The sequence below is a fragment of the Peromyscus californicus genome, unplaced genomic scaffold, assembly GCF_007827085.1.
Source record: "Peromyscus californicus insignis strain IS unplaced genomic scaffold, ASM782708v3 Scaffold_9__1_contigs__length_137607984, whole genome shotgun sequence".
Taxonomy (NCBI): domain Eukaryota; kingdom Metazoa; phylum Chordata; class Mammalia; order Rodentia; family Cricetidae; genus Peromyscus; species Peromyscus californicus.
Window position 1 is genome coordinate 107129365 of NW_026294617.1, and position 23034 is coordinate 107152398.

The 23034-nt window shown below is 46.8% G+C and overlaps 1 protein-coding gene across 1 annotated transcript; it reads left to right on the forward strand.

Annotated features, from left to right (window-relative positions):
- Positions 1-305: 305 nt before the first annotated feature.
- Pla2g12a (phospholipase A2 group XIIA) lies at positions 306-16828 on the forward strand. Its single transcript, XM_052730574.1, has 4 exons — positions 306-615; positions 9906-9982; positions 11291-11456; positions 15903-16828. The coding sequence occupies exons 1-4, from the start codon at positions 393-395 to the stop codon at positions 16019-16021; spliced, it is 585 nt and encodes a 194-aa protein (XP_052586534.1). The 5' UTR covers positions 306-392; the 3' UTR covers positions 16022-16828.
- Positions 16829-23034: the final 6206 nt, after the last annotated feature.

Below are 23034 nucleotides of genomic sequence, written 5' to 3' on the forward strand. Positions count from 1 at the left end.
CCACGGGGGTCGTTCTTCACTGGGACGCGATATGACAGCTGAAAAGAAAAAACAAAAACAAAAACTCACTGGTGCTGAACCAAAGCAACGTATCCGTCCAGTGCATGGTCGTTTTTATGACTCCACAGAGGTGGGACGGAAAGAACGGGGAGCGTTCCCGAGACCACGTGGGCGAGGAAGTCGCCGCCTCGCCCTCGGGGCTCCCACGCTCCTGCGCAGGCGCACTCTGCAGGACGCGGCCCCGGGGAGCGGGGAGCGGCGCGCGCCCGCGCAGCCCGCCTTTCCGCGCAGCCGGGGGACGGGGCGCGACCCCGCGGGCGCGGAGGAGGCCGGGAGCCGAGCCGGAGCGCGCGCCGCTGCCCAGCCCGGCCGCCCGGCCGTGCAGATGATAGATGGTGGCTCCGCGACCGTCACCCGCCCGGGGGCCCGCGCTCCTGCTCCTGCTCCTGCTCCTGCTGGCCACCGCGCGAGGCCAGGAACAGGACCAGACCACCGACTGGAGGGCCACGCTCAAGACCATCCGCAACGGCATCCACAAGATCGACACGTACCTCAACGCCGCGCTCGACCTGCTGGGCGGCGAGGACGGCCTCTGCCAGTACAAGTGCAGCGACGGTGCGCCGCCGGGGGGCGCGGGGCGGGGAGAGGGGACGGGACGGGTGCGGGGCAGGGGGATGGGAGGATGGATGCGGGGCAGGGGGACAGGTACGGGGCAGGGGGATGGAGGGGCAAGTGAGGGGCAGGGGGATGGAGGGACAAGTGTGGGGCAGGAGGAATGGGAGACAGGTAGGGGGATGGAGGGACAAGTGTGGGCCAGGGGTATGAGGGGTACAGGTGCGGGGCGGGTAAATGAGAGGATTGGTGCGGAGCAGGGGGATGGAGGGACAGGTGCGGGGCAGGGGGATGGAGGGACAGGTGCGGGGCAGGGGGATGAAAGGATAGGTGCGGGGCAGGGGGATGAAAGGATAGGTGCGGGGCAGGGGGATGGAGGGGCAAGTGCAGAGCAGGGGGAGTGGAAGGGCAAGTGCGGGCCAGGGGGATGGAGGGGCAAGTGCGGGCCATGGGCATTGGGGGTACAGGTGCGGGGCAGGGGGATGAGAGGATAGGGGCGGGGCAGGGGGATGGAGGGACAGGTGCGGGGCAGGGGGATGAAAGGATAGGTGCGGGGCAGGGGGATGGAGGGGCAAGTGCAGAGCAGGGGGGTGGAGGGGCAAGTGCGGGCCAGGGGGATGGGGGAACAGGTGTCAGGCAGACGTGGACCGGCGTCCTCGGGTGTGGAAAGAATGAGCGGCGCTTGGAGCGTGCTGTCCTTGGGATTGAGCAAGCTGGGAACAAGTGTGAGAGAGAGGTCACCCGAGTGCGCGCTCTGCACTCTGCTCTCTCCGTTGCTTCTGGTATTATTTTTTTTCCGCCCGCCCTCCTCCCTCCCCATTTTCTTTTCCGGCAGTTGCACAGAGTTGCCTAAGATGTAGGAACCCTGGAAGTGGAGTGGAACATACTGATTTTAGCGCGGGCGGGCGGACACACGCGCGCGCGCGCGCGCGCACACACACACACACACACACACACACACACACAGCCTTGTAATTGAGTCAGCTGAGCATATAAAGCCCAACGAGAATTTTAGAGCCATCAGTTGATATTAAGTGGCATTTTGTTATCTTGCAAAGCTAAGGAAAAATAAATTGTGGCTTCTGTGTCGATTTCTGGTGTACTTGGTTTTTGAGGGAGGTGCACTGGATTGAAAGAGTTTTGCTAACTTCTAGGAAATAGTGTATTAAGACTTGTAGTTTTGTTTGGTGTTTGAGAGAGTCTCAGGTAGCCCCCACAGACATCAAACTTGGTGTAGCTGAGGCTGGCCTTGAACTCTTGAACTCAGGTGCTGGGATGAGACACCCACCGTGTCCATTTTGTAGCTTTCTTTCCTTGGATATCAGTGGCTTCTCTTCCTTACTCTCTGTCATTATTTTAGTTTTGTTTTGTTTTGTTTTTTCTCACTCTTTTCATGGTTTTAAACTTTCCATTTGAATCCAAGAACTTGCTTTATGGCACTGTGGATGGTAATAAAATCAGCACTCAAGGCAGGGATTTGGGTGTTTGGGGGTTTTGTTTTTGTTTTGTTGTTGTTGTTTAAATGTTTTTTTTTTAGCATTTGAATTTTTTGAGGGGATGGGGCTTCTGTTTGGAATTTCAAAATGTTAGGATAGAACTTGAGAAATCAAGTTTCTTATGAGATTAGCCAAGGCTACCAGCTGAAAATAATAGGGAAATCCATGACCTTGGTGAGAAAGTCTGATTGCAGAGTTGGTGATCTTAATAAAAGCCTCTATCCTGTAAAACTGTGATGCTGACTGCAGCCTGTGAGTCTCCAGATAACCTCCACCTTTCCATTCATATAGAAAACAGACCATTGCTTCTAACGATCTTAAAATTGCACCGGCGAGTGCCAGATGTATTTGGGGACTTTGTAAAATGTACTAGGGGACTTCGTGGGTAACAAGGATTAAATGATAACTTTGTTAAAGCAAAAGTTCTAACTTAATTCCTGATCATTTTGCAAATATCAGTCTTGACCACATGTCAGTGGTTGATAGGCCGGGGTTCAGCAGTGGCAGATGAAATCCCTGACCCTGGAGCTTCTGTTCTGGTGGGAAGAAGCAGGCAGTGAGTCCAAGAGCTGTGTGCTCCCTGACCTGCTGGGAGCCAGTGCCTTCAACAATAAACTTTCCCAACCTAAATGGAAGATTGGCGCAGTGGTACTGGGAAGGACTGTGTGAGCTGTTTGCCCTTTAGATAGGATGTTCCAGGACAGAAGAACATCTCAGAATTGGAAAGTAGCAAGAGTGCTCTGTGATAATCAGGGAAAGATCACCCCAGGCCGAGGGAGTACACAGTTCTAGGGGATAGGACCATCAGAAGGGCAGTCAAGGTGACTCTGAGGGATCCGTCTGTGGCAACAAAAAGATGCAGCTGTTATTTACAGAGATGAGGATGGCTTCAAAGGTACAGTCTTCATAAACAGCTCTGAGTCCTGGGCTGTAGAGGTGTTACGTTGAGAACACCTCAAAATGATACTGTTCCTCTGAAGGGTTGCTTTAAACTTTCCTTTTCCTCGTTTTCATTTTCTTCAAGTCTCACAACATTTGCCCCCAGGCTCTTAGGTAAGGCAAGAACTGCTGAATGCCGCAAATGTGTGTGCTTGCATACACTGAGAGCTCAGTGTTCGGGACCCTCTTCCCTTCGGGTCCTCTTCCCTCGGGTGGGGAAAGGCCTTAGTGAGTGATGTGAAGTTTTTAATGGGAGCAATTTTATGTTTGCCATTTTCCCTTAACTTGTGCGTGTGTGTGTGTGTGTGTGTGTGTGTGTGTGTGTGTGTGTGATGCATGTGGGTGTTTGGGTGCTGGGCCCATGTTTGCACATGTAGAAGCTAAAAGGGAGAATGTTGACGGGCTTTTTCTCTTCACCTTTGGCTCTCTCTGAAAGTGAGGCGCACTTCGCTTTGCCAGTGAGCTCCTGGGATCTGCCCCCCAACAGGCAGGCACACACTCCCCCGCCCAGCTGTTTACCTGGGTGCTAGGGATGGGAACTCAGCTGACTCCATGTGGCTGGCGTAACCACCACCCTTACCACTTGAGCCGGCTTCCCAGCCCTTAGCTTTTTTTCTCTCTGACATCAAAGGAAATGAAGGGAGAATAGTTTTCCATTTCTGTTGAGAAATAAAGGTAAGATAGCTGTTTCTAGAATTTTGAGTAAGTTGCTCATTCCTCTGGTGATATGTGTGCTAACAGGGACCTCTGAGTGCTGTACTGAGAATTAAGCATCAGTGGAGGTAAGGAAGCCAGAATAGAGCTAGGCTGCTGTGTGCAAGGGTCCAGACAAAAGGTTGCGGTGATTTTGTCTAAGCTGGTAGGAGATGGAGTGATGAGAGGGTTGAGTTTGAGGTGTAATTTGAAGGAAGAACCTAAAGGATTTGCTGTTGGCTTGGCAGTGATTGTGACTAAGGCAGGAAATGATAGCAGAGGTGATGGAGGAGAGGCGGAGGGAATACTGGAGTCATGTCCTTGCACACCTGAAAAGTATAGTTTCTAGTGTGCAAAGAGAGAGGCTGGCCAGGAGCAGGCAGCCTCCCCTGTTAATAGGGTGGAGGTAGGATGTGGGCGCACACGGTATGTGCGTGGGTTCCGATTGGGAAGAAGGAATGAAGCCATTAGCTTCTAGAAGTCCTAAGAACGATGTCAGGAGACCTGAGGGAACTAGGAAATGGTTGGCCTCGGAGGAGAGAGTTTCTCTCAGGGCCACATGGAGATGAATGGTTTAAGTCTCCAGTGTTTAGCAGGTTGGGAGTGCCCGCTGTACGTCCTACAAACCCAGTGTAAGATCTTTGTGTGACCCAGTTACCTCCTCTAAGAGTCCCACCTGCTTCATTTTCTTTCGGTGAAATGAGTGTGTCTGTTTGAGAGCATTTATATCAACTTTGGAAAAAATAATGTGGGGGCGGGGGAGGGGGGAGAGAGAATGGTAAGTTTCTCAGTTCCTGTAAATACTTGGGTTTTGGCTGCATGGGGAGATGAGGAAACATTAAGAAGTCCACCACTTAGGTCAGCGGTTCCCAACCTTCCTCATGCTGGGACCCTTTAATACAGTTCCTCATGTTGTGTGACCCCCAGCCATACAATTATTTTGTGCTACTTCATAACTGTAATTTTGCTACTCTTATTAATCATAATGTATATATGGAATGTGCAGGGTGGTCTTAGATGACCCCTGTGAAAGGGTCATTTGACCCCAGAGGGGTCGTGACCCACAGGTTGAGAATCGCTGGCTTATGTCAGCAGGTACAAGTCATGAATGGCCTTCCCATGCAGCTCTACTCTTGGGTCTAGTTCTTCCTCCCATTTCCTTCTCAGTCTTCTATATCTGTGTGAAATCCGGGCAGCGTGGCCACAGCACATCATGACGTAGTGGCTTGACTCTTACTGTGGTCCTTCCATTAATGAGCTTCTGTTACTTTGTAAAAGCTGGTAACGGCAGAAACGTTAAAAGTCTTAATGTTCAGCATCGCTTAACACCACTTACAACAATATTTTAAGTAAGAGTACTTGACTCCATATTTATTTTATCTTATTTTATGTGTGTGAGTGTTTTGCCTGTGTGTATGCATGCTAGCCATATGCATGTAGTGCCTTCAGAGACCAGCAGAGGGCATCGACCCTGGAGCTGGAGTTAGGGACTGTTGTGAGCCTCTATATGGGTGCTAGGAACCAAATCTGAGTCCTCTGCAAGAGAAGCAAGTGTACTTAACTGCTGAGCCAACCCTCCAGGCCTCATGAATCAATTCCGTTTTTAATAAGTAGCTTTCTATATAATTTGTTCTAAATAATTATCTTTTAAATGTAACCTTACTTATCATGTGTCCGTGTAATTTTATTGGGGGGGGGGTCAAAGAGAGAGGGAGAGCGAGAGAAAGAATGTACACATGAACATGCCGTGGTGTACGTGTGGAGGTCGGAGGACAGCCTTTGGGACTGGCTCTCTCCTTTCACTGTGGGATCTAGGGGTCAAACTCAGGTCATCAGGTTTGAAGAGGAAGGCATTTTGCTTGCTGAGCCATCTTTCAAGCTTTGAAATAATTTTTTTTTTTTTTTGGTTTTTCGAGACAGGGTTTCTCTGTGTAGCTTTTCCTGGAACTCGCTTTGGAGACCAGGCTGGCCTCGAACTCACAGAGATCCACCTGGCTCTGCCTCCCGAGTGCTGGGATTGAAGGCGTGTGCCACCACCGCCCGGCTGAAATAATATTTTAATATAAGGTGAATTTAGAACTTTAAAACAATGAACTGTTTGAGCAAAATAGCTCCCTCTAATGTCCGTGGTGGGTCTATTTCTCCATTCCATGAAAAAAAAAAAAGTTTTAATTTTGGCAGAGTATTTCCCATTATTTTCATCTGGTAATTTCTTGGGCACTCATTATACGCTAGGCATCTTCTAGGAAAGGAGGACAAAGCGGTTTCCATAGAAACTGTTCTGCTGATTTGGCTCAGAAGCATTAGAAAGAAAAGCCACCGATGGGGTGAGCTGGGAAGGCTGTGAGAGAAACAACGTCAGTTAGTTGTTCTAAAGAGACTCTAGACTAACCAAACACACATGCACATGCCCCTTTCGGGGCGGATGTTAGGGAGTCAGCCCCAGCGTTTATTCCGGTATTCTTTCCAGTGTCTCATATACAGCAGGTATGGCTCTTTCTCACTCAGTGTTACCAACTTGCCTCTGCAGGAAGCATTTGCGTGTGTGAGGTGGCGACGCTACACCGTCACATTCTCGTTTCGCCCATGGAGTTGCTCTACTGTCTCTGCTCCCCGCTCTGCTGTGGCTCCAGAGTGGGCGTGTTTGTTCGGGACTTTTTCCTAACTTCATTTGCTTCTGACCAGCCTCTTGCTCAACAGGAATGATCTCTTATGAAGAAAGTGTGTACATGTATTGGTGGAATACTTACATGCCTGTGTTAGGTCACTGCCCCTACAGTCATCAAGATGTCAGGAAGCATTTCTACAGGTGGGGACTGGAGAGAAATTAGATAAGGCACAAAGAGAAGCAAAGATAGAAGCAGTGTTGTATAAACAGGAAAATAAATGCGTTCCCAGTTCTAAAAGGAAAAAAAAATGGACGGTTAAGAGACTATCAGAAGCCTTCAGTTACCTTCATTTTTTTCTCTTTGTATCAGCTGTCTGAGGGTGGTAATGTTTGGACATGAATGGAGCCAGATGTCTGTGGACTTGTAGGTGGGAAGGGGAATGTACATGTCATCTGAACAAGTAGAAACATAGGACAAGCTGTCATTTCAAATGCTAAGCGCATCCTGTTTTCCTGCAGTTTTTTAGGTGATGTGTTTCTGAATTTAAAACAATTGTTAACCGGGGAAAAAAACTATATCTAGTAAATGCCCTCTTTTCCGATTTGAACACACTATAGTGTATTTGTAGTGCTTTTAAAAGGATTGTTAATATAGAGTTCCAGATACCTGACTCTCCCCTCAAATAAAAAAAAAAGAAAAAAAAGATTATTAATAGTCTGACTCGTTAACTAGTGTACATCTCTAGAGCAGTGGTTCTCAACCTTCCTAATGCTGCGACCCTTCAGTACAGTTCCTCGTGTTGTGACCACCAACCATAAAATGATTTCATTGCTACTTCCTATCTGTAAATTTGCACTGTTATGAATCATAATGTAAGTATCTGATACGCAGGCTGTCTGATATGTGACCCCCGTGAAAGGGTCGTTAGCCACAGGGGGTTGCAGCCCACAGCTTGAGAACCACTGCTCTAGAGACCTGTAAGCACTGAAACCACTCCCTGTTAAAACCCGTTCAAGAGAAGGCCTTCCACTGATGTGTAAGGAACTGGAGTGTGTTTCCCAGGAACTTTGCCAGGTTAGCCTCTCTCCCTGCTGCTATAGTTTGAGTATGGCTTGGCCCCTCCAAAACCGAAATCTCGTCTCCATTGAAAGGTGCAGTCGGAAGAGATGAAAACTTTATGAGACGCAGAGGACTCTGTCCTCATGGATTGATTAGTCTGTGTCTACTTATGGATCGATGGGGTTATCTTGTGACTGAGTGTGCAGTAAAAGCCTCTTTGGCTGGTTTCTCCCACGCTGGTCTCTCTAGTCATGTGATGCTCTGCCCTCTCAGAGGATGAAGCCAGCCAGAAGTCCATAGCTAGCTGCAACTCCTGAACGTTGGACCCCAAGTGTGAGCCAAAACAAACCTCCTTTAAAAAGTTACCTCGGCTATTTTGATATTAGCAGCAGGAAATAGCCTGGGCTGGGGGTGTAGCCTGGGCTAGAACACTGGCTTCACATTCGCAAGGCCCGGAGTTCAGTCAATCCCCAGCACTAAAAAAATAAACGAGACAGAGAGAAAGAGAGACAGAGACAGAGAGAGAGAGAGAGAGAGAGAGAGAGAGAGAGAGAGAGAGAGAGAGATGAACTAAGACTTTAAACCATAGATAAAAATGTGTAGTTTCTCACGATTGTCCCCTGGGAAATTAAACTAGCAAACAGTTGACTTAAGCAAAGTCTCGACTGGCTGAGTGGTCTCCCCACAGGTTTGGATGAATAACATCATAACTGCTTCTAGAGAGGGTTCATCTATAGCAAGATGCTGCTGGCCTCAGTCCAGATTAATATCTATGGCTCAAGTGTATGACTCCAGGCCATACTAGGCAAATACCTCCAGATAAAAAGTTCACTGAACAATGGTGGGTGAAACAATGCTGGATGACTAAGTAAAGCCAACAGAAATTCTGTAACTGGTCGAAAAAATTAATTACAGAAATTGTGAAATTCTACAAGTAGGTATTTACTTATGTTTCGGTTTTTTCTTTTTCTTTTTTTTTTTTTTTTTTTTTTTTTTTTTTTGCGACGGGGTCTCTTTGTAGCCCTGGCTGTCCTGGAACTCTCGATGTAAACCTGACTGGCCTTGAACTCAGAGAAATCCTCCAGCCTCTGCCTCCCTAGTGCTGAGATTAAAGGTGTGCACTACCCCACCCAGCTAAGAGTAGATATTTTTAAAGCTCAATTTTAGGAAGTACTTTTTTAAAAATTGCTATCATTTGATAGTTTAGCCCTGAGATATAGCTTCCATAAGCCGTGTTAAAATGAATGGTCTGTCACCTCAAAAAGGGTTCATCATATAAAATGGCATTAGTTTGGGGTGCCACATTTTACAGTTTATTCACTTGTGTGTGTATGATGTATGTATATGGGTGCATACATTCCACGGTGTGCATGTGGAGGTCAAGAGGACCACTCATGGTAATCTGTTCTCTTTGTCATGTGGGTTGTGGAGGGATTGAACTCAGGTAGTTACGCTGGGTAACATATTTTACCAGCTAAGCTATCTTGGTGGCCCCTGGCTGCCACCTTTCAAAGAGATGTAACAAGCTAGATGTGGTCAGTCTTTGGAGGCCAGTGAATGAAGTCCCAGGAAACTTAAAAGACTGAAAAGTAAACAGCAGTAGTATTTATTAATTCACAATGAATATTAGTGTTGCCATAGGGATTACTCTGCTAAGTCTACCCAGTGTTCATTGATTCGACCATTTGTCAACAAGTATTCATTGAGAATGTAATTACATGCCAGAAACTGTGCTAGGCATGTACAATAAAAAAAAGTCCTGCCTCGGGTTTACATTTCAGAATGAAGAAACCATTAGTAAATGAAGTAGGCAGATTCATGACATGTGTGTTAGAAATCATACAAGTCAAAAGTATCACCAGGAAAAACCACGCTGAAATGTGAATGTTAGTCTGCTTGGGCTACTGTGACAAAATGCCGTAAACTGGGTGGGTTATGAAATTATTAGATTACCATGGCCTAACCTCATCTGTCTTAGATTAGGCTCAGCTGAGCCCCTGATGGTTGATGGTTGGTTATATAGCTTTTTTTGTGCAATGAAAGATTTGTTGGAGGTGAGGAAGATACAGCGCATGCCTTACAGGCTTTTACCCACAAAACTCAAGTATTAGATGTGCAGGAAGACAGGCTGTGTTGATCTTTCACACATGTGATGTCGTATCGTGTGCACCTTTGAGATCTCCAGCGGTCCAGGGTAAGCTATTGCATGTTTTGACCATATATGCTTATAAATATATATAAATATAAGGTAATAAGTAATTACCTTCATGAATGCTGCACATTTTCATATGCTCTGCATTCTTCACAAGAGAACTAAAAATAATTCCACGATCAATCATTCTAATATTCATCAAAATAAATACATCATTATTTGTTTTGTCCAACTAAATATTTAATATCCTCAAGGCTAGTCAAGCACCTTGTTTACCTTTATAAATATGTATTTTATTTCTTCCATATTTTAAACTAAATATGACATCATTTGTATTTCACATAGGATCGAAGCCTTTTCCACGATACGGATACAAACAGTCCCCTCCAAATGGATGTGGCTCTCCATTGTTCGGTGTTCATGTAAATACTTCTTTTTTCCCCTTGATAAGTTTTGTGACTGTTAGTCTAATATTTTTAGTAATACAAGACTTAAGTGTGCCTGTCTTCAGGCTCATAAATAATTTTTGATTTCTGTAATGATTGTGTTTATTATTGTTTTCTAATAAAACACATTTAACGATTAAACAATACTAAATGGGTTTAAAATAATGATTTATTTTATCTTGTATAGATGTCACAGAAATCATATTTTCTAAGTATCACAAACATAACTTAAAATTTTCAAGTGCAAAGTGATACTGCTTAGGGACACCAAAGTAGATTATGTGCTCTTTCTCTATAAAGCAAGGGCTGATGGGAGTGGCAGTGGGGTTACTATAGCAACTGTTCCTGGGGAGACTAGACAGGCCAGTGGCCACAGGTAGAGGTGTGTGAGGATTGTGTAAGTTAATTGAAATAACTGAAGATAAATTATAAATTTAAAGTAATGGTACCTCTAGAAAATGGAAAAATGCTTAACGTTAAAAAACAAACCACCATTTGAATTGTAGGCAGTTAAGACTTTTGTGCACCATTTCACAGAAAGTACATTTCTTTGGAGGGGGAGACACAAAATACTTTGAAGTATCCTAAGATCGTAATTGTTTAGGCCCAAGAGAAGTCTGTTAATGTGCTTAGGCTTACTTGGTTTTTTTTTTAAAGCTATGCCTCGGGTCTAGGGAGAGATGGCTCGGTGACTCAGAGTATTTCTGTGCAGACATGAGGACCTGAGTTTGAATCCCCCACACCAACATACAAGCCAGGCATGCCACATGTGCCTGTGACCCTGATGTTGAGGGACGGGGACAGGCAGATCCTGGGAGCTCTTTAGGTAATCTATAACCAAAACAGTGATCTTCAGGTTCAGCGAGAGACTGTGTCTCGGGTTAATGAGGCAGACAGCCATAGAGGAGGACATTCCACGTCCTCAGGCTGCCCTCCTGTGGCCACTGTTCCTCACACACAGGCTCCCCACACAAATAAATAAGGGAAGAAAGTTAGTTAGTTGTGTGTTGTGTTTGGGATAGTTGAATGTTGTGAAAGTTACTGACTTGTTAGCTCTCACATTGCGAAATGGAGAGGAGTGTGGTGTGGCTGAAACAGTTACGTGGCTAAGAATGGGCGAGGAGACTCGGGAGATTATAACGCAGGAAGCATTCACAGGTAGATGTGGGTCTGGGGGCTGTCTAAGGCAGTTGCTATTTACTCAGTGAAGTCCATTTGAATGCATTCCCAATGCCGGGAGGTTCGCATCTCACTGACTGTCGCCCATGGCACTGCATCCCACAGCTGAACATCGGCATCCCTTCCCTGACCAAGTGTTGCAACCAGCATGACAGGTGCTACGAGACCTGTGGCCGAAGCAAGAACGATTGTGACGAGGAGTTCCAGTACTGCCTCTCCAAGATCTGCCGCGATGTGCAGAAGACCCTGGGCCTTGCTCAGCACGTGCAGGGTAAGGACGGGCCCGCCGGCCGGGATTCAGGTGTTTTTCATCCTGCAGTGAACACAGGCTCAGCATAGAAGCATACCAAAGGAGCCTTTGCACAGTCTTTAGCCGTTATGATACAGCCTCTTCAGTTGCCTGGAGCGAGGAGCTAGCCCATCATTTTGTAATCTGAAATTATACACAGCTACGAAAGCAGTGTTCAGAAAACTCGGAGGAGTATCTGAGGCAGAGAAGGGAAGAGTTCATCTTCCTTGTGCCCTGGACTATATGTCTAATCGTTCAGAAACTAAACATTGAGGCCTTGAAGCAAGCTGGGATGCTGTACTAAAGTGTAATAGATTGAAGGTGGTTAAAGGCAACAGAAATGTATTGCCATGGTTCAGGAGGCTTGGGAGTACAAGCTGAGGGCATGAGCAGTCACTGTCTATCAAGGTTTCTGGTCTGGGCTCGGAGGCCACACCTTCCGGCTGTACGGTGCCTGGGGGAAGGGACTGAGCAGCCCTCTGGGATCCTGTTACCTTTGCCTGGGCTCCTGTCATGTTGCATGTGCTGGGATTACACTGAGGATCTGCTGGGCAGGCCCTCTCCTCCTGAGCTGTGTCCTAAAGGAGTACCTTTTTTAATGTGACCAATCCATTTATGAGTGTACTGCCCTCATGACCTAATCACTTCCCATTACTTCCCAAAGTCCTTCCCAGCTTAATTCCTTTACCTTGGAGGCTGAGGCTTCAACAAATAATTCTTAGAGGAACATAGCCTGAAGCATTTGCTTATATTGTTCTATTATTAAATAAACTCGGGAGTTAGATATCGGGGTAAAAACCTGATTGAGCAGAGAACTGACCAGTGACCTCCTCTCTCTCTTTCCCTGATCCAAAAGGGCTATGAATCCTTTAAAGCCCCTCCCTACTACTTCCTGTGTCTCTCTATCTGTATCCTGGGTCCTCTAAAACCTCTATGGCCAATTCTGGTCAACTAGTCACTAACTCCACCTTCTGATTCAAGGTAAACTTTATTGTCAGCCTCTGAGTGTCAGTGCAAACAAATATCCCTCAACAGTAGACATTCGCAGCACCAGGGAATTTAAGAGTGCAGTACAGTGCTGGGCCACACGGTAGCACACACCTTTAATCCCAGCACTTGGGAGGCAGAGCCAGGAGGATCTCTGAGTTCAAGGTCAGCCTGGTCTACAGAGTGAGATCCAGGACAGGCACCAAAACTACACAGAGAAGCCCTGCCTTGAAAAAAAAAGTACAGTACAGCTCATGTGTCCATAATCCCAGAACTCAGGAGGCTGCACATTGCATGGCCTTTCCTGGGGGTGTGTAAAGAAACACCTGTTCATACTAGATAGGGCACCAATAGCAGACCAAGGAAACAATGCCATCAGAGTCCAGTGTGAACTCACTGAGCAGTGAGTTCACCAAGGTCACTTGCAGGAGCACAGGCGACTCAGAAGCAGCACGTCACTGGACGTTCCACTCTAGCACGGGTGATGAGGACGTGGGAATGCGGCTTCATTAGGGTCCCAACCCGCAATCCGCCTTCCTCCTCCTGTGTACACTTACATCCTTAGGACCAAGTTCAGCTGGGATGCACATGGAAAAGGTGACTGGAGTCTCAGGGAGGGAATGTTGACAGCCACTCTACTATTACCACAGACTAGCTAAACATGGTTTATTTATGGTCATGACCGTGGCGCCAAGGCATTCTGTGGGTCACCACAGCAGTCTCTGCTCCATGATGACTGATGGTCAGGTCAGGTCCAGACAAAGTAGCTTCACTACAGCACTCCACCCTTTCCTTAGCTCTTACATTCTTTCTGCTCTTTCTTGCCCCTTTCTGCCCTTTTTTTGTGATACTTCCTGAGCCTTGGAGAGGTGAGAGGTAGAGGTAGGTAGGTGTGTAAGAGTGTGTGTGTGTGTGTGTGTGTGTGTGTGTGTGTGTGTGTGTGTGTGTGTGCATGTGGGCCATTCTTTTCTAAGCAATGGATCTCTATGCCATGACAACAGATAGTTACCCTCAGTGTTTAACCAGTTATGAGATAAGCCATACTCACTGTAAAAATAAACCTTCCTCCATGAACGAAGCAGACAGCAGCAACAACCTGTGGGCATCAACAAGAATGAACATTTATTTAACTGGCAATTGAACAAAACAGTAGTAATGCTTGTCACAGTGCAGCCTGCGATTTCCCCAGGGTTCTGCCTTGACTTCCATACCAAACGTGAGTTCCCCGTGTGTAGCAGGCCTTAGATCCGATCAGAAAGTAGTTGGTGTACCCGTAACTGGTATTCCATAGTGCATCAGTGGGCACTTCTTGCATGGCGTGTTGATGGCGTAGAGGGCCATGCCAAGGCAGAGCAGCTTTTGACAATACTTCCCTAACAAGCTGTCGTATTCTGGCCTACAGATGTTAGCCTTCGGGGAGAGGCTTCCAGATCGCTCCCAACCCTGTGTCATCATGTCCTCTAACCCCGGGGACTTACTGTCCAGTCATGGTGTGGGACAAACACAGTGGCAGCAGAAAGGATTCCATCCAAGTCTGTGGTGAACTCGTACATTTATTGTGTGACTTACAGGGACGTGGGTGACTGTTGTGCCTACAGTAGTCCGTCCTACCTAGAGTAGACGATGACTCACAGAAGCTGCGTTGCTGGAGTCCCAACCTCCAGTCAGCCTTGTCATAGCCGACCTGAAATGTCTGTGGGAATATACATCACTGTTCAAATATGAACATTTATAAGACTCTCCACTGTAAAGCCAAAGGATGTACTATACACTAAAGTCAGAAGTAGGAAAGAAAACTAACATTTTTATGCATTTTCCTTAAAATATTGTGCTAGCTAATGTATTCATGTTTTCTTTTGATGCTCACAAAAACCCCCGAGTGCAGGACAGGATCCCTGTATCTGTCAGGGAAGGACAGCGAGGCCAGGAACTTGTCCCGTGTAAGCCCTTGACTTACTGTCTGACTGACTCTGTCTGATCTGGAGCCCATGCTCTGTCTATTGGCGGCTGCTCTAGACAGCCCCATGCCGCAGCTCCTATTCTGAAATCCCAGGAAAAACTGTCCAGGAAGGGGCCTCTGCCTCAGGTGAAGCCTGAACTGACTCCTCCACCCACTAGCCTGCTTTTGGCTACAGTAACAAACTGAAGTGTACGTGGATAGATTTCTTGTTTTCTTACCTCAAAAGGACAGAGAAGTGGAGCCAAGTGATTGTCTCCTGAGATGCCTCGCAGTTCAGTCTGAGTTTCTCTGGTTGATTGTGCTCTGTAATGGTGCAGTCTTTTGGAGAACTTCACAAAGGATGAGTTTTAAATATCCAAAATTTTTTTTTTTTTTGGTCGGAGCTGAGGTCCGAACCCAGGGCCTTGCGCTTGCTAGGCAAGTACTCTACCACTGAGCTAAATCCCCAACCCCAAAGGATGAGTTTTAGAGCAGGATTCTTCCTTCATATGAATATTTGAAAAAAGGTTGTTTTGGCTGCTGAACGCTATTGTGGTTTAGCTCTGTGAATGTAGCATGTCTGAGGTTTCTTAGAATAGGAAAGGTAAGTTGATGACTTCCTTATAGTCTTAAAAATTTTTACACCTACCAGGAGAAACTATTTTGGATTCCCATGAGCATCCACCCTGAAGCCAAATTTTAGAATTAGTCAAAGAAAGAGAATGGGTACCATTTAGTACGAGCATCTGCAATAAATGTGATCAGTTCTTAGAAGCCACTGGTCGTAGTGACGCCTTGAGGTTTCTGAGATTTTTTTATTTGCTTGTTTTAAATTTTTTTTTTATTAAATTTGTGTGTGTACGCACGCATGCGCATGCACATAGACCACAGCACACATGTGGAGGTCACAGGGCACAGCTCCTGGGGTTGGTTCTCGCCTAGTGCCTTCGTCCAGAGTCATGGCGCTAGCCCGGGGGTTTCTCTTTTTTTTTTTTTGGTTTTTCGAGACAGGGTTTCTCTGTATAGCTTTGCTCCTTTCCTGGATCTCGCTCTGTAAAGCTTCCCTTCTAGGACTGAGAGGACAACATGTGCTTATTAACATGTCAGAGGCCCCAGCCTCGCCCTCCAGCAGCAACCCCAGCAGAGCCTCCCTTACCATGTAAACTCTGCAGTTGGCAGACATCTTTATTGTGATGACGTTTCCCAGCTGAAAGGAAAACTAACACCGATGACCCAATTGGTGTCTCATAAAGATTATTGCCCACAAAAAAAAAACTGTTGTGAACGATGGAGATGGAGCATGCGTTCATGTATTTATGAAAAGAGACTGAAATGGAATCTGGACGGTGTGCTGCTGGTGTGAGGGACTGGGATGGCTTTGGCCTGCCACATGTTTGAGGGCCCGCTGAGGGGTGTGAGCCTGTGCTCCAGCGGGAGCAGAGGTGGGAACGGAGCAGCGCTCGACGCTTGCCCGGCAGTGATGACGTATCTCTGCTCCGCAGCGTGTGAAACGACGGTGGAGCTCCTGTTTGACAGCGTCATACATTTGGGCTGCAAGCCATACCTGGACAGCCAGCGAGCCGCGTGCTGGTGCCGTTACGAAGAAAAATCGGATCTGTAAGGAAGCCGCGGACGGCCGGTGAGCAACGAGAGTGGAGGACAGCTAAAGGACTGCCTGAAGCGGCCTTACTTCTGTGATGGGTCATTTTAAGACCTTCCCAGACTGTGTTTTGATTTGAAAACCTCCAAGTGGAAAGGGGTGGGGGGCGGAAAGAAGTGGAGAGAAGAGCGTGCTCGGGACTGGGGGTTCGGAGAGAAGCAAGCATGCTTGCCTTCATGGGTGTCGCCGTCTCGGTGGCTCCCCAAAAACAGGAAGGAAAGCTTGGAGACTGTGTGACTAGGTTTTCATAGAGATACTTAACAATAAAAATGAGAGCAGATGTAAAATTCGTTGTAAGGACTTTCCAACATTATTTTGAAACATAGGACAATCTTCCCTTAGAAGTACTATTTACTTTGAAATTTCAAATATGCACTCACGCAGAGAGGAAGGAACTGCTGTTTCTCTAGAGCCTTCTGAGATAGGATATATTGTGTTGGTCCAGGAACAGAGCCTCTCAGTGTGCATCGCTTGCTTGTGCAGTTGGAACCCTGGCCGGTACTTCTCTTCAGGGACAACCCAGGACACCTAAGTATTGTGATGTGAACAATATTCAGAGACACGGCACTTCCATTTCACAAAACAAATGTCATCTTTTCCTAGGAGTCCTAGAAAAGATGGACTTAATGAGGCAGATCCGAGCAGTATATGCGGTCGGGTTAGATGTTTGTTCCCCAATACCCGTTCCTCATCTTAGATTCTGGAGTATTTTTAAAAGATTGACCTTTTACTAATAATGGAGATCTTAATAAAAGTTATTCTTGATAATGTTTTCTTCTTATTTCTTGAGTGTTTTCATGTCTCTAATTGTGGAATCAAAGAGGATAGGAAAGACCACGTAGAAAGAACTGTCTTCTGTGGACCTCTTACTTACACTGAAATTAACTGGTGTGCGAGCAGATCCCAGAAAACCTCGGCCGTCTCTTAAAATGTCCACGAATATTGGAAATATTTTCATGGCCTCAGAATGTTCAGCTATACTGGCCATTGGCTGCTGATTCTCCCCATCCAAGACACCAAACCACGTGTATCTTTTAAGTAACACGTAACTGGAATGCGAAGGTCCACTGCTTGGAACGTCAGGAGGGAACACAGTGCTGAGTGGTTCTGTAAGTCACTCCAGGTGGCCCTGGCGGAAGGAACGGCCTTCTGAAGAAGGCTGCGTTCTCGCTGCCCTCATGGAGTCTTCTCTCAAAGGTGAGATGATGGCCGCCACCTTGATGAGGGATGTGTTCGCTATCAGACAAAGCAAGGGTGTGCCTTGGGGCCAAGTGAGCAAATCGGGCTCCAGTAAAAATGCATGGGGCCCTGAACTGGCACTCTTAGGAGGGGAATGAAACAGGCAAGAGTCTTTCGACACACACTGTGTTGCATTGTTCCAAAGTCACAGACATTAACTGCAGTATATGTGTATATATTGAAATGGGCTATAGTGAGTGAGGAGTGAAGTAACTCTTGCAGTTTGCTGTTTTTCTACACTTTTATTCTGCAAAACCAGCCAGGTCCCTAAGTAACAATGAATGAGTGTAACCAATGTCTATAAAAATAGTAGGTACTTTTTAGTATCTACTTTTATAGTTTTATAGTATAACATATGCTATATATATCCAATATATATACTTTTATAGTATAACAATGTATATAAAAATAGTAGGTACTTTTTTTAAAGGCAATAGGGCTGGATAGGTTGCTCAGCAGTTAAGAGAGCCAATTGATCCTTCATAGGACACAGGTTCAGTTCCCAGCACCCACATGGCAACCCATGACCATCTTAACTCCAGTTCCAGGGGAATCTACCTTTTCTGACTTCTGTAGGCATGAGGCATGCAAGAGGTACACAGACTTTCATACATATAAAATAAATCTAAAACTTTAAATAAAAATTTAAAAGTAATAGATGCTAACAGTAAAACTATACCAGTGAATGAAAAGAAAAAAGAAATAAAGAGGAAGGACATGGCTGCTCCTGGTATGGTGGAGGAGGACGTTTATTGTAGATAAAAGGGAGGGCATAGTCAGAGGCAGGGGCATCTGGGAGAGCCCAGAGTGGACATGACCCTGAGCCATGTGAGGAGAGTGGGGAGGGGAGAGCCAGGAAAGTAAAAGGTAGATGTAAGGGCCAAGTAACCAAAATGGATGGATTATATAGAGAAGCACCTGGGGGAAGGAAGCCCAGCCCACTCCCTGGGCTGGAGAAGTTTAGGGTAGGGGGCGGGTATACCAGCCATCCTCTGAAACAGGTAGGGATCCAGGGATGATGGGAGAACCTGGTGGCCAGGTCTGTTTGCTTTGTTAAATAGGCGCCTCAGATAACCATTTGTCCCAGGCTTGAGACCTAATAATCAGTAGTCTTACTTCTGTGTGCCAGCTATAGTGATATTATTCTTTCTGATTTTAGATTACTTATTTCTTAAATTTTATTTATGTGTATGGACGTTTTGTCTCCATGGATGTCTATGTACCACGTGCATGCCTGGTATCTGCAGAAGCCAGAAGAGGGCTGGCAGTTCCCTTGAAACTGGAGTTACAGACCATGGTGAGTGGCTGGGAATTGAACCTGGGATCCTCTGGAAAATCATCCAGTGCTCTTAACCACTGAGCCTTGAAAGATACTACTGATATGAAATAAATAATCCAGGGGCTGGAGAAATGGCTCAGTGGTTAAGAATGTTCCCCATTGATTTCTCTCAGAACTCCTGTTATGCCCAGATTGTGACCCCAAAGATTCCACCACAGACCTTAGGTACAGAATGCAATAGCATGGTTTATTTCTGTTTGTTTACAAGCCACGGGCAAGGAAGCTCAATCCAAAGCACTCACTCGTAGTAACCGTGAGGCCAGGAGGAACTTGCTTTTTCTTTGTGTGGCTAGCTTTTTAAAGGCAAAATCCACAAGCTCTTCAGGGGGGTTGGGGGATTTTTGCACGGGTGCAACTCGGATTGGTTTATCTTTATCTCTGTTCTCTTTTAATTGGGTGAGGGTATGTAACCTTTGAATTTACTGGTTGGTGGTTACAATTTATTACTTTGGGGGCAGTCCAGCACAAGTCCCAGGCTTTGTCCTTGAGCCACCATGGGGGCTGGCTGGCCAAGCACGTACTGCACATAACTCTAAGTTGGTGAGGGGCCCCAGACAGTAAACATCTGACTGAACTTTGAGCAGTCAGAGTGCGTGCAGAAAGGGAGCTACTGCAAGGACTATGTCTTTTGTTCATGGCCCTCCCAGAAACTGCTTGCTCAAGTCTCAGGAAACTGAAATTGAGGCCTGATCTCTGAGAGAAGACTGAGCAGCCTGTTATGGCATCTGCTTGGTCCTTTCACTCCGTCATAGAGAGGATGTCTGTCCTAGGTCACTGCTTCTGGGTCTGATGAGAATATAAACGTAGAGACTTGTGGCAGATCAAAGTGGCTCCCTTCATCGCCCACAGAGGCAGGGACAGGAAGAGGCTGAGGACAAGACACACCCTTCAAGGGTCTGTCTCTGATTTCTGGTGGGGGAGCTCCACCTTCCACAATTTTCCATCAAATTCCCATAGTTCATTCAGTTGTGAACTGACCTGGGTATAGGGCCACTGATCCAGGTAGCACCCTTATGATCTCACTCCTTAGCAGCACCAGCAGGTGGGAGACAAGCTTTCAGTACACAAGCCTTTGGAGGACATTCTGGATCCAACTGTAATACACATTTTCTTAAGCAGACCAGTCAGAATCCTAGAAGTTTAGTGTTTCTGTGATTTCTATAAGGGAAACAAATTAGAAAGTTGGTAGAATTAGCACTGAAAACTGACCAAAATTTGATTTTCTAGTGATTTAGACTATATTCCTTGTGTTTCATTCCTAGGGTGGGTAACAAGCTAAGCCTTTGGTATAATACCTCTCTAACAGTGAGTCATCTTCAGGGATGGGATAGCCCATCTGTCAGTTACCTTTTGGTCTCTATTATAGCTGGCTTATCTTACTAAATGTTCACTTTTTGTCTTCTTCCTTCCACAGGGAAGGAGGTTGCATCTAGTGACTGTCTTGTAGGAACGTGCATCCGACTCACTGATGTGGGCTTCAGCCACTGATCGTGGCTAGTGCTTGCTTTACAAGTCTAAAATGATGCATCTGTGATTTTTAAATAAACTGTTACAGTTTGGATAGGAACCCAGGCTAATGTGTTTGAACACTTGGTCGCCAGCTACTGGAGCTGTTTGGGAGACTGTGGAATCTTTGGAAGGCAGGGCTATTAACTGGAGGAAGTGAGTGTGCTAAAGTGGCTGAGCCTTTAGCACAGTCCCCCCAGGCCTGCTTCTGCCTCAGTCTCTGTCTACTTCCTGACTGCTCACAACACCACTGACAGGAATTGCTTCTGCTTTAGTACCTTCCCCTGGAGGATGCAGGGGATCATCAGGGCCACCATATACCCATCCTTCCCCTGGAGGATGCAGGGGATCATCAGGAACACCATAAACCCATCCTTCCCTTGGAGGATGCAGGGGATCATCAGGACCACCATAAACTCATCCTCCATCACCGTGCTTCTTTTGGGTACTTTTATCACAGGGATTAGGAAAGTGGCTAATTCCTGAATTCACAAATTCAAGACCAGCCTGAGTTATATGGGAAGATCATGTATCCATAGGAAAAAAATACCATATTTTGAGATAATAAAGTACTTAGCAAAAACCTTTTATCTGCTCCTTTCAAATAAGTCGAAGGTCAGCAGTCGTGGGTTCTGCTCCTATGTGGTGAGGTATAAGTGCATTGTCAGTACTCAGACAAACAATGAGAGCCATACCCAAACCACAGGCAGTCCTGGGAGGCAGACAAGCTATTCCAACCAGTAAGTCATGAAGGCTAATGTCAAAACCCTGAAGCTCTGTGCTAGGTATAGGCAGCTGGGCTGGGGAATGAGGAAACCTAAATAAGGAAAAATAGGCCACGCCTGCTTTCCCCAAACAAGGAGCTTTCCCCTTGAAAAACAGGGTTCTGAGTACTTGGCAGGTGTAACTATTGTCACAACCACCGCTGGAGAAAGAGGTCGATTTGCCGTGTCCTAATGGCAGAGGATGGTATTGGGACAGTGACTATTACTAAGGCCAAGCCACTCAAAAGGGGCCCAGTGAATTGCGGACAAGTTTTTAGAACAAGGAAAAAGGTTTATTCGGTATGCTAGCAAGACTGAAGACACTGTAGACAGTCATCCTGAAAGCCTTTTTGTTGCACGCATCCTAAATGGTCTTACGATAAAAACCCGGAGCCAGACATCAGGGTGAAAGCAGAAAGATCAGAGACACTGAGCAAGCCACAGCTACCACCTCTTCCCTCACCAACTCCTCAGCCTGACAGAGCCTCCGCAAAAGATCGAATTCCTGTCTCCTCTGCCTTCTATTCCTTTCTCTGCCCACCTGTATCACTTCCTGTCTCAACCTTCCTAGTGCTGGGATTAAAGGTGTGTGATCCCAAGTGCTGGGATTAAAGGTGTGTGATCCCAAGTGCTGGAGTTAAAGGTGTGTGTCCCGACTGCCTGGCTGTTTCTCTTTTAAACTGAATCAATCTCGTGTAGCCCAGTGTGGCCTTGAATTCATAGAAATCCAGACGGATCTCTGCCTCCCGAGTGCTAGGGTTAAAGGTGTGTGACACCACTGCCTGACCTCTATGGCTAACTCTGTGGCTGGCTCTGTCCTCTGATCTTCAGTCAAGCTTTATTTGATACACAATATGTCACCACACCTTTTACTTTTTATTTCAATAGAAATGGGGACTTTAAGACTAGTGTAGGGCACAGGCTGTGAAAAGATCCCTGCAGATGCCCAATGCCTACTATTAGCTAGCGGGAATGAAACTGTAGACATGTTAGCCTGCCCTGCCCTTTAAAGAACCCCCGCCTCAGCCAGCGCCATCTTCTGGTCTCCAGGGGCACTGCACTCATATACCAGAAGCCCGGTGTGGTGGCACAAGACAGTTAGCACAACACTGAGTGTGGAGTCAGGAGGATCAAGGTCATAGATCTCAGCTATAGGAGACTCTAGGAAGGAAGGAGGAAGGGAAGAAACCCCAGGAATTGCATTCAGTTTTGTTTGGCTTAAACCACCTGTCCAAACAAAAGGCAAAAGGTGCAATGCTGTGGAATATTATTTTAAGGTGTGTTACTTTTTTTTTTCCCTGCTGCCTTTGTTAACAATGCAAAGACATGTTATGTTTGTTTGATCAAATAAAATTAACCTGAGGTCAAGAGACTGAGTCAGCAACTAGCTGACAGGAAGTGGTAGGGAGGAACCGCCTGTAGCCAGGGTCCTTAAAGGGGTGGGGCGGAGCAGAAAGACACGTAGCATTTTGGGAGCCGGGAGCAAGGAGAGGTTAGGTTTTTGCTATTCAGCCTCTCTGAGCAAGCAGCATTTCACCTCAACCTTTGAATCCTGTGTTCTATAGAAGGGTAGAGATCTAGATAAGGTTTCCCTTAGTGGTCCTGAGAGAGCCGGTTCCTGAGGGAACAGAATTCCCGGGCTGCGGCCCTTGCGGCCCAACCGCTGCCGGTAGCTGCAGTTGCAGTTGCTAATTAGGACAGCAGTTGCTTAAGGGGCAGCCACAGTGTTGAATAAAAACAACAGCGCGGGAAATAAGTCATTGCCAAGTCCTCTAAAGGAACTGGCTGTGGAGAAAGCCTTCTACACTAAAGTGGAACACTAGATGGAGTGGCGAGCTGTGGGTGCAGGACGGCCACGTTGAGTTCACCAGCCGGGGCGTGAAGTTGCCCCGCTGCTCTCCCCGAGGCAGTGGTGGGCAGTGGTGTCCTCACTTCCCCATTACCCACCCCCCCCCCACACACACACACACGTACGCAGGGGAGGAGCTCCGCTGTGAAAGGGGGGGGGGCGGAGGCACGGTGGCGTCCTAGAGTTGCCGGGGTGACGAGGGCCCAGCTGTAGCTGCGAGCTCATCTGGGGGAGGCGGAGGCGGCCCCTGGGGCGGGGCGGGGCGGGGCGGGGCTGG